General features: G+C 41.0%; 1 protein-coding gene across 1 annotated transcript in view; it reads right to left on the reverse strand.

The window, feature by feature from the left end:
- Nucleotides 1-6,277: 6,277 nt before the first annotated feature.
- The window catches only part of LOC146326524 (matrix-remodeling-associated protein 5), a 31,016-nt gene continuing 17,121 nt past the window's right edge, over nucleotides 6,278-20,172 (reverse strand). Inside the window, exons 5-17 of the mRNA XM_084718809.1 lie at nucleotides 19,675-19,913; nucleotides 18,449-18,600; nucleotides 13,513-16,665; nucleotides 13,118-13,380; nucleotides 11,387-11,669; nucleotides 11,083-11,283; nucleotides 10,262-10,780; nucleotides 9,987-10,158; nucleotides 9,435-9,701; nucleotides 9,173-9,299; nucleotides 8,778-8,858; nucleotides 7,319-8,465; nucleotides 6,278-6,869 (exon numbers count right to left, since the gene is read on the reverse strand). Coding sequence (XP_084574935.1) covers nucleotides 6,316-6,869; nucleotides 7,319-8,465; nucleotides 8,778-8,858; nucleotides 9,173-9,299; nucleotides 9,435-9,701; nucleotides 9,987-10,158; nucleotides 10,262-10,780; nucleotides 11,083-11,283; nucleotides 11,387-11,669; nucleotides 13,118-13,380; nucleotides 13,513-16,665; nucleotides 18,449-18,600; nucleotides 19,675-19,913 — 7,158 coding nt within the window. The 3' untranslated portion in view covers nucleotides 6,278-6,315. The remainder of the gene's footprint in view (nucleotides 6,870-7,318; nucleotides 8,466-8,777; nucleotides 8,859-9,172; nucleotides 9,300-9,434; nucleotides 9,702-9,986; nucleotides 10,159-10,261; nucleotides 10,781-11,082; nucleotides 11,284-11,386; nucleotides 11,670-13,117; nucleotides 13,381-13,512; nucleotides 16,666-18,448; nucleotides 18,601-19,674; nucleotides 19,914-20,172) is intronic.

Raw genomic sequence — 20,172 nt, forward strand, 5'->3', positions numbered from 1 at the left:
GATCAATACTGAAATCAAGACTGTATCGGAAGTGTCAAACCTTCAGATCGATCCGTGCACCCAAACTGTCTTACTAAGGGCTCTTGTCATATTAGAGACGTCTGTGAGTTGTTATCAGTTCTAATAAAGAACTATTTATTCACCAGACTTTGTAAATTATTTCAATGAAACAATCAAATCCAATAAATTGATTTTTTTTTTTTTAAATTAATCAGACTGCTTGTTCCACCATTGTACTCCACTGTGTTCCTTGTGGCAGCGTTATAGTGATGCAAGATGATTAAAATACACCATAAAGACCTACATGATACTATAAGCACACTGTTTACAGAGATTCTGACTCCAGATGAAATCCTGACAGCATTTCATTCAAAAGTTTTAACTATCACGCAGCTGGAACACTAAAAACAATGCTGTCATGTGAGTATCTGTCAGTGGGGGTTTTGAAAGAGAGAGAAAGTGAAACAGATTTTCTCACACTATCTAGTCATGTGATCTGATCAGCTGGTCTTATTATCACATTCCATAAACCAACGTGGCCATAATGCACAGGATTGTAATGTCACTGTGGATCCTAGGCTTGATTAGTTTGTCCCACAAGGAACAAAAAATAACAAAAATACCAGGGATTCACATTCAAATCAACATCAGCAGAAAATCATTTAGCCTTTAAACGAAACAATTTCAAAAACAATACTCAGTGTACACCTCAAAGTCAATGGAAAATACATGATACTGAGCAGCCTGAGCAACACTGAGTCACAGCTGAGGACTTGCTCACAGTTTCCCGACATGGTTTGTTGATGTCCATTCTTATTTCTTCACACCGAGCAGGCGTTGTGATGCAGAATCAATGCCAGCTGGCCTGCCTGGCTAGAGAGGGCTGCTGGGTATTACCTAACCAGAGCAAGAGGACAAACAGTGCAGGCAAGGCTAACAATCTCTCCTATTTGTCAATCTCATGAAGAACCAACTCATTAATGTTTGCTACTCAGACAACTATACTTACGTGTGTGTGCATTTGTATATAATTATATATAATTTAATTTTAATTAAATTTAATGATTTTTTGCCCCTTTTTTTAGGTTTGTAAGATGACATTTGTAACAAATGTGTAAATTGCTGGAGTCCAACATCTGAATTCTGAGTTTTTATTGTTCGTAAAAGCAACACTAAGTCATTTTATCTCTATCAGGGCTATTCACATAAATAAAGATGGATGCTGCGTCCCCACTTCCTCCCACTGTACAAAAATGAAACTAAAATATCTTGGATGTGAACACTGCCATCTTTCATTGGTGACATAATTTGGAGCCAGAGTAGAGCTCAGCTGTCAATCATGATATAAAACCCGACTTTTAAAGCATCAAATAAGTAATCAAAACCAAACTAATCAGAATAATTAGCACATAAATATACTTCAGCGTGATAAGAACTACCTAACACGACAGAAACCACATTAGAGAAGAAATTATTTGACTTGTAGGTCATGTGCCATCTACTAACATGGAGGATTCCTAATTTATACTGTATACTATATATACTATACTATACTATATATACTTATACTATATACTATATATATATACTATACTGCAGCCAGCCACCAGGGGGTGATCAGCATGTTTTGGCTTCAGTTTTGGGGAACTGTCATGTCGTCCATCTGTCAGTGATCTTTTCTAAGAGCCACGGCCAGCAGCCATGCTAGCCACTCTGCGAGCTGTACTATCTAAACAGTCTGCATGCTAACATGCTCACGATGACCATTTTGCTGATGTTTAGCAGGTATAATGTTTACCATGTTCAGCATTTTAGATTAGCATGTTAGCATGCTAACATTTGCTAATTAACACCAAACTTAAAATACAGCAGAGGCTAGCGACACTGTCAAGTTTTGCAGGTATCTGGTCATCAACTAAAATACTGAACAAATGAAAGATTCTACAAACAATTCAGGAAAGAAAGAATTGATTGTTGAGTGGCATTCCTGGGTCAACCCGGCTCAAAGCATCGCAATTTGACAACCTGATAATAAGATTCAACAATCAACTATTTTTTTCCAGAGCTGTGCAGAGCACCTTTGAAATGTATTGACCTGGTGGTGCTGGATGAGAGGTCAGGGGATCACCAGTTATTACAGTTCATCCAGGAGGGGATGAACTAAATGTCTCTGCAATCTGTTCTGCAGTTGTCAAGACAAAAATCTCATGACCCCCAAACTAGAGGACAATTGAGAGGATCACCAAAGCCATTATAGGATTTGTCCTCTGCGTACCCATGAATATCAGTACAACATTTCATGGCTTCCATCTAATAGTTGTTGAAATGTTTCAGCCTGGACCAAAGTTGTTGGCCAACTGAAACAGGACCCTCCAACACCTGAATTTGAAATCCCAAGAGCCACCCTGCTAACATGCCTAAAATAATATTTGAAATCTTTCTTCCATCTTTGCAGCTTTCTTCCCAAAGTCCTTATTAGCATTTTTCTCTCTGTGATCACAGTCTTAATAACATGCATTAGCTTCCACTCTTCCATCAATTATGTTAATTTTTCTTTTTCTTATCACAGACGATATCTAAAACTTTCATGTGGAGCTTTTCATAACGTCTGAAAAGCTGTTTTTGGAGATACGAAATGAAATGCAAGAAAGGGAGGATATTAGTGTCACTCACCGTATGAACTGAAGCTGCGTGAAGATCTGTCGTGTGTTTGAGCTGCTTTGCTTCCATTTTGACTAACAGCAACAGAAAAAAACAGAATACGAAACGCGCACGCAAACTTGTGCACACATACAGAAAGCACGTGTACACACACTCCCTGTCTGTTGATATCAGACTGACATGCAGACAGAAATACCAAACACTTGTCCTGTTTACCCTCTCTAAGTCAATGTCTCTCTTACACACACACTGTAACACACACATACACACAGTGTTGAACAATCCCTCACACACAGACACAATCTCTTCCTCACAGACATAGGCTACACTCTCTCTCAAAGAAACACACATAATCGCTTTCTCTCTCTCTCACACTCACACACACACTCGCACTGTGTCGAACAATCTCAGAGCTTGTGTCTGACAAAGCTCCCTTCTTCCTCAGTCAAAGGCCTGTTTGTCTGGAAGCAAGTCTCAGTGGGACATTCACATTCTGGTGAACACAAACCAACAGTGAAATATAGCATCAATTTACATATACACACATTTGGGATGTATGCATAACAATGTCCTGGTTTCACACTTTCATATGCGGCTGTGTTACGACAGGCATGTGTGCTACATCTAATAAAACACAAAAATCACCATAGCTGTCATTTCACTGTAACTTAGGGCTGGGTACTACAGCTTATAAATATCCTGTTGATATTTTTAAGTTATTCCATGATATATGATATTTATATCTCAATATACACATTGTGTATATCTCAATATACACATTGTCTCTAAAATAAAACAAGGTAAATGCTCAAATAGTGCAAACATATGATAATCTTGGATAATATGGACAACGTCAAATGTCACAATCTCTGACCAGATATCAATATTGCAATATGATGATTATCGGTGCTTTCACAAAATATTGACACCATTAGATCTTTGATAATAATCATCAGTAATGTGGATATAATGATTAAGTGGGTAAAGGCAACTAATAGAACAGCAACAACAGTCTTTTAAGGTCAGAAAGTTACATCATTTTACTGTAATGCAGCCTTTAAAACCAGGGAAAGACAACGCTTACAACAATATCTACTATCACTATATTGATATAATGTTGATATATTGCCCTGCTGTAACTCGTCAATCATTTTCTAATTTGGGATTAGCTCATTTACTGTAAACAACTAACTGTCATGGCTGCTTTTCACACCACCTTATGAGCTGACCAGACAGGAGCTGCTTTTGGCTTTAAAACAAATATAATTTGAAAAAAATAATTAACTCTGTCCACTTATCCAGTGGAAACCGTTTTTAAAAACTACAGCAATTCTTTCTTTCTTTCTTTCTTTCTTTCTTTCTTTCTTTCTTTTCTTTTCTTTTTTTTTTTTTTTTTTTGACTTTTCTCCCATTATACTTTGCCCTGTGGTAACCTGTCTGCTTCCATCTGGCCACCTAAGCTGAGTCTGGGTCTGCACACTGAATTAAAGTAAAAATCAATGTGCTGTATCCTTGGATCACAGTCCAGAATCACACTTGTACAGCACCTCTCCTCAGAAACATACTGTACATCTCAGACATTACATTGCTCACAAGTATGGAGACATCCTCTGAGCATGTGGCAGAATATTTCCAATAGTTTGCTAATTAAGTAGCACAGCATTCAAAGGCTGACCTTGAGACTGAAAGCAGAACATACGATGAAAAACTAATGCCATGATTTTATTTCTAGCACCTCACGAAAACTAATTTTCAACTTAAAACGCACAAGGCCAGGTCACGCCAGAAAGAGGCAGAGCAAGATGGTGAACTACTGCAAGCTGGTAAGCTTTGTGTTTTCTTTTCTTCTGAGCAGCAATGTTTTTTTTTAATTGTTCCCAGAGAGGGCATATATGCAGCTGGCTACAAAAAAAGCGCATTTTTTTCAGAGCATTACACCTTTTATATGCAGCCGGTGTTATCACTGTGTCACACAGAAACAAGGACAGAAAAGCCAATTTACACTGAATTTTGCTGGTGACTGTTGTGCTTTTATCACCCTGAACGTTGTAAGATTGTTGTTAGCCGTCTAGTCAACCCTAATATAGTGATAAGTTAGCTACCTAGCTAAAGTCAGTCATAATGATAAACCCACACAGCACATTTATTTTCTCTTTCCACAGATATGCTTCATCCCAGCCCTCCTCAGTACCCTGCCAGCCCTTTTCTGCCAGAAAAAATCTGGACACAGGGTCTAGCCAGCCAGGTAAATCAGAATATTTCACTCATACTATCGACTATAAACCATGTTTCTGTTGTGGCAGTTTATACTCTGCAAGAAGGGGTTACATATGCTAACAGCTAATATGCTACGATAGTTTAACACCATTTTGGATTTTCCAGTTCTCCATCCCCACATATGTCAGCAGCATGTCAGGGTGGCCTGATATTAGTCAGTGGAGCAAATTGGTGGGTCAAGTTCCACTAGATGCAAGTCATTCCTGCAAGCATATCCATTCACAGCAGCAATTTTACTGGAATGAACTGATTGCACCAGAAAATGTTTGCCATTTTAAATATTTGTGTGACCAGACCCTCACTCCAAGCTTCAAAGCAGCTTCATGTAAAATTTGTTGAAACTCATACTTGTTGTTTTAACATAGCAAAACTGAAGCAACTAACTGGAAAAAGAGCAATACACACCTTAATGTTTTATTTTTTTACTTATAAATTATTACATATTTTTTGTTATGTGCACATTGTTTTGTATTAGTGTCCATCAACTGTTACTAGCCACTGTAAGATCACAATTAAACTATTATGAGTCATTACATTCCCACCATTATGAACATGAACATTAATACATACAGTAATTCATTCACTGATACACACTATAGAGCAGGAATAGCCTGTATTGTACCCTCATAGAAAATAGTCACTGCTCACCAACTTCTTAGAATATTGCATTTTATAAGCACAAGTAGAATAGCTGATAATGTACTCAGGTGTGAGAATTACGACACTCTACTACTCATCACTGCTTGTTGATGAACTGTAAGGATGCTTTTTTTAATGAAAAGTTTCCTCTAAAGTTAACAGGGAAAAGTCTCTTCAGTGTTTGGTACAATGGCTTTTTTTGTGATTGTATATTTGCCAGGTACAGCTGAAATCACTGTAAATTGTAATTCTACCAAACATACAATAATAATTATATAAGGGGGTACACATTACATTTAGATATATCCATCCCAAGAGAGAGGAGTCTGAAGTCCTGTCAGCTGCAGAACAAGCAGTGTCAAAATAAAATTGTACTGCACAGTAAACATTTCCAAACTATAATATTGTATGGGGACTGTGAAATAAATCAATGGGGTAAGGCTGGAATAGCAAGTTTTGAACAGGCAAAAAAGGCACTTAGAGAAGTGCAAAATGACTTCTGCACCATTTGCACCATGAAACAAAATACTTAAGCTGAAAATCCCAAAATGTAATGTGAATGTTAACTGTGTAGGTCTAAGTCCACATTTGAAACTTCATTGTGGAAACTGCTTTGCAGGCAGCTTTAAGTCTCTCTCCAGAGTTTCTTTATAATGCAGTACATTCAAATCCTGATAGAAAAATCTTCTTTGAGATTCTGCTGTGAGATTTTCCCAATATAACAATTAGAACTGTGACTCAGACTACTTGTAGATAAGTAGATCTGAAGTCTGTTCCGAGTGCGTTTTTAGCGTTGCATTTGTAAATTCCAGAGTTTGTGAGTACTGGGTTCTGTATGACCAGACTGCCTTCTTCTGTCATGTGAATCCCTCCTTGCACTGTGAACCGGTTATGTGGAACCAGCGTTGTGCGTCCAGGCAATGTCCAAGAAATATCTGGCTTGGGAATACCAGTTGCAACACAGTTTAACATCACTGGTGATCCCCGGTTGACTCTTGTAATTGAGGTCAGCGTACTGGTAATGCGTGGTGGGAAAACCATCACTGCAACTGGGTAGGATAGTGTTGATGAGCCAAAAGAGTTGGAGGCTTTACAGATATAAGTCCCTTTGTCAAAGGTGGCGACCTGCCTGAGTTGGAGGGTCCCATTGGCAAGAAAAGATACCCGGCTAATGGTTTGAGGTTTGTCCAAGACAAGACCATTAGGTAGGGTCCATGTGATTGATGGTTGTGGCCAGCCATCCACAGTGCAGGGCAAGTTGAGATTGAGGCCGTAAGTGATCTTCATCCCACCTGGAAAAGTAAAATCATAACAGTAAGTAGATTTTACGCAAAAATGACCAGTACAAGACACAAAAATATGGTCAGATATCCCATTGAGTGCTTTGCAAACCTATGTTGTCTCTGGTTTGTTTTTTTCCCTTGGTATGATTCATTTGGGCAGAAATCATCCTTAGTTGTGGGCCAAAACCATTCTGAGACCCTTTAGAGGACCAACACACCCACTGATCTGTACCTGAACAAATCAACTATATGTAGGAAGCAGTGAAAATAACCCTTCTGAGATGGTCTTTGGTTTGATCTCAAATGTGACATTAAAGAGGCAATTGCATTCAAAACCCCTGGGTATAGTTAAGCTTTACCTATGCCCAGCCACACTCAGGGTTGAAAACACATTTAGACTAATTATGCACCAAACTAAGGACACCTCTGCTTTATTTATTTGAGATGAAAGAACATACCTGTAGATCCTCTGATCACTGGCTTTCTGCCAGCCTCCAGGGCATAACGTTTCTCCGCTTGTCCTGCCACATTTTTTGCTAGGCACCGGTACACTCCTTTATCACTTGCAACTGGCTGAAAGATCTGTAGAGTTCCATTACCTAGATGATGTATGAAGCGTTGGAGTCTAACACCAGGTGCTAACATTGTCCCATTGGGGAGAAGCCATGCAAACTCTGGGTTGGGTTTGCCACGAGCGGGACACACCAGGCTTAATGTCCCACCGTCTTGTTTCATTGGTAAGATTTCAATATTGGGAACAGCAAAGCTTGGTTTCTCTGCTAATGATGCCACTTCTAATTCAACCAGAAGTGAGGCTTCACCCAGATTGTTTTTAGCCACACACATGTACCTCCCTTCATCTGTTTTCCTCACGCCCCTCAGCTCCAGGCTCCCGTTCCGGTGGACTTGGAAGCGACCGCCCAAGTAGGGTGTTGGGAGCATGTGGCCATAAGGACTAACCCACCAGACTCTTGGTTCGGGTTTCCCTTCCACTCTGCAATGCAGGAGCGCCGTTTGGTAGGAAACAGCCAAAACCTTTGTGGTGCTCTTTCCTTTCATACCATTGATAAAGGGTTCCTGGGGTTCAGCCTCAAGTTTCATGTTTTTAACATCATCACCAGCAGAATTTCGTGCTACACAGGCATACTTCCCTTCATCTGCCAGTCTTACTTTTTTCACCACTAACATCCCATCATCCATGATCTGAAATTTGTCTGATGACATCGATATCACATCGTTTCTTGGTGAGATCCACATGATTTTTGGTGTAGGTTCGCCTGTTGCCTGACAACTCAATTTAGCGGATTCTCCTAACTTTACTGTCACCAGTGACTGTGACTTCAATCTAATTTTCGGAGCATTTGGTCCCACTTTGACGCTCACTTTTCTTTCGTCCTTGCCCAGTTTGTTCTTGGCATAACAAGTGTAGTCTCCCTCGTCTTTTTTGCCCATTTGCTGGAGAAGTAATGTTCCATTGCCAAAAATAACATAGCGGCGGTTGCGAAGGCCACTGTCGTCTGATTGAAGGGCGTTGTTGATCAAAGTTCCATCTGGAAGACTCCAGGAAACCTCTGGATCTGGCAGACCAGTTGCAACACAGTCCACCTAAAAAGAAAACAAAGGAGGGAGAGTGAGTGGATGAGGTAGAAAAATAAGTTTAAGGAGAAATCTAGGTTGTTGAAACTTTATTTAGTGTTAATATGTCAATGTCTTATTTACAGCTTGTTCTGTTGCCCCCAAGTGGCTAAAAAAACCCAAACAGTTAAAACCACTTTAAGATGATTCTGGGGAATGAGACCTTGATGTCTTATAAGATCAAATGTATTCAAACACAGGTGATATGGAAAAGTGCCCAAAATATCTAACCCAGCCTATCCTACTTTGAATAAACTTTGAGCTACTTTGAGCACCCCATACCTGGAATTTTTCTCCAAAGGTGACCCTTGTCTGTGCAGTCCTCACATGTTCAATTCTAGGAGGGGTCATTAACACCTCTACCTGTTAAAGCAAACACATAAAGAAATACATAAAATACTTATACGTTTTCCAGTGACACCTTTTAAAATACAGAAACAGTTTTCAGTCAGGTACAGAAAAATTCAAATCCTCTTCTTGACTATGAGGATCTTAGATTCTTGAAGGAAGGCATAAAGACATGTCTTGAGTAGTAACAGTAACTTTGACACTCATTATGAAAGCTGATATTCTTAATGAATTAAGATTGCCCTGAGTGAGAAATGAAACAAAGGCAAATGGGAAACAGTTGGCAGCAAAATGAACCTGTCTGAAGTCATTATCTGTCTTGTACTTACCTGGAAGAGCTCCATGTCCTCCCCATTGGGCCGCTGAAAGACACAAAGATAATTTCCACCATCCAGCTCTGTTAGCTGAAGTATCCTCAGAGTCCCGTTACGGAAGACTTTAATTGGTCTCTCCGGACTACAGGCAGATGGGGGAGAGAAATGAGACTCAGATTAAAGCAGTCAGTCAAGTTTAATGGAAACTAAAATCTTTTAATGTATTAATAATTTGGTAATAATTGCACTTTTTCATGAATTCACAAAAGTAACTTACCTGTAACGATGTTCCATGATGGTTTTGGAGGGTAACTGCCAGATGGTCCCTCTTGTGGACCCGGTAGACTCTGGACAGTGGAGGTAGACAGCGGAACCATACATAGCTGAGACAGAATGCTGGCGGGATGGCACACCATGGTGATGGGTTGGAGGGATGGGAAGAGGAGCAGGAGGCTGACGGGAGAAGGAGGGGGAATCTGCCCTCACCTCCAGCATGACGATTCTTTTGGCAATGCCAACAGTGTTAGTGGCCAAACACTCGTACCTGTGGAGGGATCAACAGCAGCCTGGTGACTTTTTAAACCTCGGATCAACCTGATTTCTTAAACTGTCAGACTACTGGTGGTGCTTGAGAAGAAAAAACTGGGGATGAAGAAAGTGATTAAGACACCGCAACTAGGAATTATTAATGTCTGACTAAATTTTGTGCCAACCCATCCAGTAGATGTTAAACTATTTCAGTCAATAACTTAAAACTTTTAGCTGCTGCTGGCACTAGAAAAACTTGAATCATAAGAAAATAGACAAAAAAATAATGCACATCTCATACCTCCCGACATCAGCTGGTGAAACATTCTTCACATACAGTGTCCCATTGGGGAACACGAAAAGCCTGTGTCCAAGAAATTGCGATGGCTTAACATGGACGCCTGTTGGGAGTGTCCACTTCAGAGCAGGCACTGGTTCACCCTTCACGGAGCAGTGGACATGAACACTCCTGCCTGGTTAAATGTGATTTAATTAGTTTAGATTACTATGCATCTTATCATGATATCACAAGAAGGATTTTTTTTGTTTGCAAGACTTTAAATTTCTGTACTATACCTGGCTGAATGATCACAGTATCCATTGTTCCTTCACTAATGCTTGGAGGCAGAGCTGCCACATGGAGGTGATAAGTGATTGTATCAGCACCTGCTGCATTGCTTGCAATACATTTATAGTCCCCTTTGCTGGAGAAATTGGGGGAGTGAATATGCAGGGTTCCATTTTGAAGCAGAGACATTGGAGAAAGGACAGTGTCAATAGTCCCGATTTCACGAACAAATGACCTGTCTGGAAGAATCCAGGAAATTTGGGCGGGTGGTTTTCCCGAAGCAAAGCAGTCAAGAGTCACACTTTTCCCCAAGTAGACTGCTATCTCTGTAGACTTAGGTGGCTTAATCTTGGGTGCCTCAGTCTGGACAGCTAAGGTGATGACCATGCGATCTGATCCAAATCTGTTTTGGGCTGTGCAGAGGTACTGGCCTCTATCCTGAAGCTGGATGTTTTTAATAACAAAAGTTCCATTTTTGAGGACTTCAAAACGGGGGCCAAGCTTGGTGTTGGCTGGGATGGTGGCACCTGAGGAGGCAATGGAAAGGATAAGGAAACAATGAGGAGGGACATATCTAAATTCTGAATCATGATTCTCATAACTGAGTATGCCACATTTGAAAATTCTCTGGTGTTTCCCAGTGATATTAATAAAAGAGACACAGTGGAAGACAGATCTGACTCAAGCTCCATGAGATGAATAAGGTAAAAGCCACAGAGACCGTGTCAATTTTTCCTGGATTGTCTCATTTTTCTATATTCTGTAATTTGCATTTTGTCTTTAATTCATTCCCTTTCTTTCTCTTTTTGCAAATCTCTCTCCACCTTACCTGTGGAGACTTTAGTCCATGCGATGCTGGGTTCAGGATTCCCTCTTGCTTTGCAATGCAGGAACACATCACTCTCCGCCAGTACTGACACACTAGCTGTGGTTACCGTCGTAATACGGGGTTTCACCCCACCACTTTCAGCTCCCAGCACCCATGGGAAAGGAGGTGCAGCTGTTGGCCGCCGAGAACTGATTCGTCCTGCTAAGTCGAATTCACAAAGCAGAAAGTAATATTATTATTTCTGATTACAATATATTGCTAATTTGCTATTGCAAATACATGGCCTATATCTTTTTAATAGTACCTCCAACAGGCCATCGACCTCCATACAGAACAGCAGGTGTGGTGGAGTGGTAAGGACGTGGGGTTGGGACGAAACCAGAGAATGATGATGATGAAGGTTTAGCAGGTTTTGGAGGCTGCAGGGTGTAAGTGTAAGAAGCTGTGGGTGCTGGTGGTTTGGGGGTGTTGAGTCGATGTGGAGATGGGTTGGGTTTGGGTGTTATGGGGTATGGAGGATTATGGTAGCTAGTGCGAGGTTTGGGTGTCACGATCCTCCCCAGCTGAGCAATGCGATCAAGCTGTGCCTGGAAAAATCAAAATCAAAATGATCAATTATTATGGTGTAAACCAGTTTACTTGGAATTAAAACATCACTTAAAGCTGATTCATCATCATTGTCATCATAGCAATTCTGTTGCTAGTAAAGCCAAGTTTAAATAAAAAACAAATTGCCAGCAAACATATTTTTTGTCTTATATGTAAAAGCCACTGCATTTACACTCAAACATAAATGAACACTGGGTGAATGAGCAGCATTCAATAGAAAAGGAGAAAGCACTTTTTTATCAACCCCAGTTGCAAAGCTATGACAGCTCTAACAGCTTGAGTCCAGCAGGCATGACTACGTCGTGTTACAGCTGCACCACGTCTGTTGGAGCTGATTGCGGCTGTTTTAGTCAATGCTTTTAATTCCGCCAGCAATGCCAAGTCTCATTTTGACCGATGCTGCATCAAGCAGCACAGAGCAGACTGAGCGGGCAGGAAGTCAGACACACAAACACCAGTCACTGTCAGTTTTCAGAATTAAAGACCCCATGGAGACACGTGATCATAAAAAGACAAAAAAGGAACAATTTAGCTACATAGCCAACTTACCCATGGAAGAATCACAAAAAGCAAGAAGAGAGGACAAAGTCAGCTAAATCTGAGCAACTAAATATAATCAGGCAGGCAAAACCATGGCACAGACACATGGCACAGACACACCGGGCCCAGTGGAATCAAGGGTAACAGAAGCATTTCACTGATTGAAAGGCTGACATAAATTATGAGGTGTGTTCTTGTTGCAAGATACATGAACATGCTCATGGTGTGTGCTAATTTTGTGGATTTTAATTTTAATAGCCAGCAGAACAAGCTAGCAGACAATGTTGACATATCGTCTCTTACTAATGTGTTAACAAACAATAGCCTTCCACACCTCTCAGCAAAATAGCATAATTTTTCAGCTAATTGAATTATCCACGTCCAATATTCACAATGCTTTTAGCTCTGTTTTGGTCCTCACCAATTCTTGACAAAACCTGATTTTAGCATTTAATGTGCAGTGAGTCAAACAGCGCTTGATTGATAGAAGAAACAGCCTGTTGTTGCTAAAACCAAGACAATGAGCTAAAAATTTTTATGCACCTACAGCTCGCAGTTAGGGAGCATGAGAGTAGCTGGACCGACTGACATCAACCTTTACCACACCAACTGACCATTTACGCTTCAGTTCAATTCATTGCATGACTCAGGTTGATAAGTCCAAGTCAGTATTCGTGACTTCCATGTGCATCTGCTCAGGAAAACATGGATGCCTGCAGCAAACTGATAATTCCAACCCAACGCTACAGCAGCTGGTCCTCTTTCTATTTTGTTTCTGTACTTAATTTGTGCCATTTTTGTGTGTTTTTAAGTGCTTTATGAGCATTCAAATACATGGCTGAATTAATCACATGCTGCATTCCTGCAAAACCAGCCCTCGTCATACCTGTCTGTATCTGTTCCTTAGCCTTGAGAGGAACAGCTGATCTCTGGTTTGGGTCCTGCTATCCACATGGTGATTTTGATGATGTTGTGACAGCTGGGGATTAGAGAGTGTAAACCTGGAGTTTTCCGTTTTTCCAGAAGCTGTAGATGTGGGCTTCACTGTTTCAGCTGTGATCTCTGGTCGGTTGGTGACAACTGGGTTTTGAGCCCAGGGATGGGGGAGAGGCCAAGGTCGGTGCGTGGGAGCTGGGTGTGATCCAGGACCTAGGAGGAGAGAGCAAACATTTTATTAGATATATCTATCCACACATTCCAACCAGAATTACAGGGACAACAACAAGCCAACTAATTTCCAAACAGTGTTCAAGAAAATCAATACACAGTAGCTTTATTTACCATGCCTTGGATGAGGAAATGGCCTTTGACCTGGCCAGTAGGGGTAGTGGGGCACGTAATGGTGATGATGATGGGATGAAGTCCAGCGGGAGGTCGGAGGGACTCTGGGAGGCTGGGAATGCTTGCCTGGATTCACTTCAACTTGTGTTCCTGTATTTCTATCGTGGTTTGTGTGTGTCTTCTTGGAAGTAGTAGTTTGCCCTCCCTGTTTGTTCTGATGAAGCCAGGGGTGAACTGGTTCCATTACTGGAAAACTGTGGATGTCAGGTGAAGCTTTTGGCTTGTTTACCTCTTTATCTTCTTTCTTTGTGACTTCTTCTCTTGTTCTGCTTCCTGTTGGATTTGAGGTAATGACCTTGGAAGATGGAGTTCTTTCTTGGGTTGGTATACTTTGTTCAAGTGAAGGTTGGGTGTTAGGTCTTGGTCTATTTTGTGTCGTTAATTGGATGCTATCCAATTTAGATTTCTCTGTGTCCTCACTGCCTCCTGTGTCTGTTTTGTGATTTTCTTGCTCTCTGGTCACTGTTAGTACCTCCCTCTCCCTCTCTCCTGCAAGATTTTGACTGTCTCTGCCCTTTTCTTCAGTTTGCGTTCTGATCTCAACCCCTGGTCTCTCGGATTCCTTTCGGTTTACAGAGGCAGTGTCTTCAACAGTCCTTTCGGTTGGATGGGGGGTACTATCTAACTTTGGAGTGACAATTGTCTTTGCATTGACTAAATCATGTCTACCTGGAGAGCTGTCCACATAGGTATCTTTTTCTCTAGCTGGTGGGAATGTCGTAAGGCTACCACCAAGATCATTAGTAGTATCAGAGGTTTCACTGTTCAAGTCTTCCTTGGCATCCAAACTACCATTGTCCTTGTAATCATATTCTTCGCTGTATTTGCCTTCATCTTCCTCTGTCTGATACTCGGCTGATAAGGCTTCAAGGTTTTCAGCTGTGGTTGGAACAGGTGTTGTTGTAGTAGAGGTAGTAGTTGTAGTGGTAGTTGTAGTAGTGGTAGTAGTAGTTGTTGGTGTGGTGGTTGTTGTTGGGGCAGCAGTTGTTTGTGGCTTGTTTGAATGGAAGGAAGGTTGCATGTGTGGACGGACTCTTCTCATCGGTGGTCTTCTGCGTCTATAAGGTGGTCTTCTTCTATTTGGTTGACCAGGAACAGGGTTGTTTCTTCTCACCTCTCCAGATGGGTTATTTTCTGACCGATCAACTAGCTGAGGAGTTTCAACAGCAGGGACGTCTGTGATAACTTCTGCTTTTTCTGCAGCCCCACCAACATGTTGTGGGGTTGGTTCTGTACTTCTTGGAGGTGGAGGTTGTAAAACCTGTGGCAGACTTTCTGATGTCTCAGCTTTTCTGTTATTCAGTTTCTTATCAGTAGAATAGACCTCAGTTTTAGCTTTTGTACTGCTGGGGAGAGTTGTTGGCTCCATCCTTACATCAGGAGAGGTAGTTGTAGGGGGTAAATTGTTAGAAGTAGCAGTGATTGTAGTGGCAGTTGTAGTAGTGGGTTTGGACGTACTTGTTTGGACAGTCTCAGGGCTGGGCTCTGGTAGGGACTGCTCAGTGGGCAGAGAAACACTTGGTTTGGCCTTAGCTTTAGCCAACATCTCTGCCCAACGATTTGGATCTAATTCCTTAACAGATTTATTGGGTTTTCTTTTTGAGTCTTTAATTCTGATTCTTTTTGACAACCCGTTAGGATTTCTTTGCTGTGTTCCTATCTTCTTAGGAAACTGTGTTGCAAAAGGCCGTATAATTTCCTGGTAATCTCCCCCTGAACCCTCTCCTTCCTCAACACCAACTGGCAAGATCTGCTGACCTTTCTCATTCTGTACTTTGGACCTATCAGGGGCCTTTTCCCCTCCTGTGATTTCCACCATGTGTGATAGCATATCAACTCCATACAGATTTGAGGCCAAGCAGCTGTATTCCCCTGCGTCTTCTTGGGTCAACCTTCTTACAACCAAAGTCCCATTTTCCATCACTTCTGCTCGTCTTGTTTGTTGTGTGGGGAGGAGAATTTGATTTTTGGGCAGGTACCACATCATTTGACTCGGATGGACTGAAGTCACCTCACATGGGAGAGAGAAAGAGCGTCCCTTTTCAACTATGACTTTCTGACCATTGAAAGCAGTGGGTCCCAGTGAGCGTTCTTTTACAGTGAGCCTCAAAGGCATCAAGTCTACACCAGCTTTGGTTCTGACCATACAGTGATAAAGGCCTGAATCAGACAGTGTGGCATTTAAAATCACAAGTTCTCCTTTTTCAGAAACTTCAATTTTATCAGTTGCATCCTCCACAATGGACAAATCTGGAAGCATCCACTCCACTTTCACCTCCGGATCTGAGGTGACAACACTGCACTCCAAGTGAAACTTTGAACCTTCAAGAGCAGTCTGAATCCGCCCCGCTGTCCCTCTGCGAAGTACAGCCCAGGACATGGTGAGGTCATTATCATTTTCATGCCCTCCATGACTGTTGATTTGCTTGGTAATTACAGTAGTGAAATCCATGACCAGTTTTTTGGTTGTTGTTTGCTGTCTGTTGAGCCTCAAAGTGACTCTGGGTTGAAGCAGCCATGAAGGTTCTGCTACCAAATACCCTTTTAATTCTGTGAAATAAGGGGAATTTTCATTCACAGCTTGGGAATATTGATAGGTTACTCTGCTATCATTTCCTTTCTGTTGACCTCTCTCCAAGATAGCAGGGCTTTCGTAGTAATATGCCACCAATTGCCACAGGTTTTGCAGTGTTTCCCGATCAATCTCACACTCAAGGACAGTTGCCAGCGATACATTGACAGATAACTCCCCAGGTGTAAGTGGATTTACTGTCCAAGTCATGGGTGAACTTTCTCCAGGTTGGCGCACATCACATGCTACGTGAGCGCTGTTTCCATGGCTGTCAGAGAGAACAAACGTCAGATGGCCTAAAGGCTTTTCAAAGTCACGGGTGTAGGGAAGGTCAGGGTCTGCTTCAGATTCAGCCCACACTGGATTGTCCCACTGTTTGAGTGGGGAGCGAAGAACTGGCCGTTCACAGGTAAGCTTGTCTCGAGTCAGTCCAAGCAAATGTGTTCCATTCAGGGGTTGAGGAGAGGAGCACTGGGGGCAAATCTCACTACTGCCACGTTCCTTCTTGCACTTTATTATGCCTAGGAGAAAGAGAGAAAGTGATAAAAAGGCAAGCTGACAAGGAACAATGGAAACAATTTCAGGAACTGGAGGAAAAGATGAGGGAGAAAGGGTAAGAAGAGAGGGGCAGTTAGCGAGATGTAGGTCAAGAAAGAGTGAGGGAAAACATAAGGAATGAATTAAGATAAGAGATAGAAAAAGAAGGGGGACAAAGTGAAAAATAAAACATGAATCTAGCATTATAGGGTTTGAGTCTGAGTTCAGTCAAGGTTCATGCATCCACTAATAAGGTTCTGGCAGTCACAGTCCCTTATTTTCAGATGACACAGGCCATATACACAATGATAAATGAACAACTGTACTGTTGATACAAACAGCTAGAATCTGGGACAGGTTAAAGATGTTTTGAGAAAACTTAACAAAGCAATGACAAATGAGACAGAGCACATGTGTCCTGAGAAATATTGAATGAGAAAGGATATAAGTAAACAATTTAATGAATTTTCTGGAGTGCATATGGATCAAATACAGTCTATTTCCTGTGTCCTTCATATGTCGCGCAGTCTGGATGACAGACATGCAACATTTTCTGCCAGTACTACAGTATCTTTGGCTTCTGGTCACAAACACTTGTCCAAAGCGCAGAGATATGCCATTTTGATTTTTGTTCGCATATGTTAATAATATAGTAATAGGTAAAGACCAGTTAAAGTTAGCTGTCTTGTGTTTATATGAAGGATTATATTGTTTGACATGGCATTTTTGTCTTGGCAGAAGCTCATCAGTCATGTTGCGTTGGAGTTATTGTTCCTTAAGGCAGCTATAATAAATAGTTTTATGGTTTCTTGTCAGTTTTTTTTCCCCACAATGTTTCACCTGACAGCTATTTGTTTAGTTGTCTGACTGACTTTACTGTTTTGGTTGACTCTCAAAGCAGTTTTGAGCTGCAGCAGACCGCTGTTTGCAGTCCAAAAGCTCTAAAACTCACTGTACACTTGAAGACAGATATAGTTAGCAATTATCTTGTGAACATAGTGGTGCATTTAGCAGCCAAACAGCCAGATATTTATTTCAGGAGTTAAGATTAAAAACAGAGCTACACTTAGATCTGCCACTCCAAATACAATGCAAATGACAGCATTGCTCTGTAACTGCTGGATGTGTAAATAAGAATCTAGTTACTATTAAGTTCAGCTTAAAAGTCGATATGTCAGTGTGCTGTTTCTGTTGCCCATAGGTGCCCCAAAATCATTTACTGCACATTTAAAGCTGCACTAAATAATAATTTCGTTTTTTGGTGGCATACTTTTACATGCAATGTGAAAGATGTTTCTAATAGTAATTAAACCACATGATCCCCAACTTTGCGGTTCCTCTTGTTTTTAGAGAGTGTTCTGGTTTCTTTTAGCTAACTGTTTTTGTTTTGTTCTTTAAAGACCTTTACTTTTTTTGTTCACTCTACTTCCATTAACTTCGCTTCAAGTCACAGCAGGTAGCTGTTATCAGTGGCAAACCTTTGATAAACCTACTTGCCCAACACCAAACGACAAATGCACTAAAATAGCAGCTAGCTGGTGAATATAGCAGAGCCTAACAGCCAAAGACTGGGATATTTTACTCAGGAGTTGGTGGAGTATAAATATGACTATTCATCTGGTCAACTCAACCACAAGTTCAAATGAAGGCTAATATTTCTTGTGTCTTTTTGGCACCACAAACATGAAGAAGTAAGGAATAGCATCATATTCATTAAAGTTTGAATGTGAGAAAATAAGACAGGATTATTCATTTATGCATCTTTACCTTCATGTGCGGAGCTCCATTCCACCAACCAGTGGAGCTGACAGTCACAGGTCCAGGGATTACCATGCAGAGAGAGGAGCTCAAGCCTGGGAGCTGTCTTCAGTGCTGCAGCAGGGAGCTGCTCCAGCAGATTGTCTGACAGGTGTAAGTGTCTGAGACAAACACATAGTATCATTTTCCTTGTCTATTGTTCTGCAGGGTGACTGTTTTTTCATGCATTGTGCATAAGGCAGGGAAACAAATACATACTGCAGTATGCTACCTATTAACCCAGCTAGGAATTGTATGTTCCCAGAACATGCCTGGACGCTCATAATGAGATTCTTTAAAGGGTGGCAGACTTTCAGCGAACATTCAGGATGTTCTAGGAACATCATGACATCTAGAAACTGTACGTTCCCAGAACATTCTGACAATGTGGAGAAGAATGTTATCTGGCAGACTTTCAGGGAACATTAAGGACGTTCTGGGAATGTTTAGGAGACCGTTACTATAAGACATTTGCTCTAGGTCTCTACACTATGTTCCCCTAACATTTGTTTAACCATTTAGTAAGAATACAGGAATCTTTAGGGGACCAACCTATAATGTTCTTTTTTGGTCCTATTTAGGTCCTTCCATCACTTTCTCAAAATCATTATATGACATGACAGGAACTTCTGCTGAATCTTTATGGGACCTAAAAATTGGTATTTTGAAATCAAATCAAATCATGTCTCCAAGTAAACATTTATTAATGCTCGCAGCGACCTTCATTCTTTGCATTTACCCATCCACAGCTTAAGGACCTGTGGGCAGCCACCATGCAGCATCCGTGGAGATCAACTCCAGTTCTAAGCCCGAAGTGACAGGTGACTAACACACATGTTTTTTGATTCGTTTTTGATGGTAGGTGCTAGCACTAAATTACTTAAGTATATTTCTAACGCAAGTACTTTTACATAATTACATAATTGACTAATATTTTAGTGATTTAACAGTACTTGTACTTGAGTACAATTTTTCAGTACTCTTTCCACCACTGCAGGGGACCATATGGGAATATTCTCTTTACGTCCCTATGTACCTTTACATGACCGACTTAGACCCATATGCAAATTTTCTGATCAAGTCCTCAACAAAATGTTGTCATATGACCATTTCTGACATAAATGGTTTTAAAGAGGGAGTCTCAATTTAAGAAAAAAATAAATAAGACAAATATCTGCTGTGTTTTAATCACTTACCTGAGTCCAGAGGTCCAAAAGCTTCCGAGTATTGACACCGTTATGAAGGTATGAGGGTGGATCTCTTTGAGGAGGTTCCCCTCCAGCTGCAGCAGTTTTAGGGAGGTCAGTCCTGAGAAGGAGTATGGTTCTATAAAGTCAATGAGGTTGTGGTCCAGATGGAGACGGATCAAACCAACAAGGCCTTCAAACAGTCCAGGGCTCACCGCTGTTAGCTTGTTGTAACTCAACTTCAAAATCTGAAGGGAAAAAGAATTAGAATTAGAAAGAATCAGTGTTATACTGGCATTTATTGAATCTTAAAACTATATTAAGGTCTTATTAAACTGGGGGACAAAAATAATCAAACTCAGAAACACAACCCTGATATACAATTGGCTTATGAAGCTGCTATGACTTCAGAGTTACCAGATACTTTGGAGATGTTTCATTAGATCTGACTAATGTGTGCTCTGATTAAATCCACAAACTCCTGACAAAAAAAAAACAACTAACTTG

This window comes from Lutjanus erythropterus, chromosome 5 (genome assembly GCF_056507025.1).
Source record: "Lutjanus erythropterus isolate fLutEry1 chromosome 5, fLutEry1.hap2, whole genome shotgun sequence".
NCBI classification, from domain to species: Eukaryota; Metazoa; Chordata; class Actinopteri; order Lutjaniformes; family Lutjanidae; genus Lutjanus; species Lutjanus erythropterus.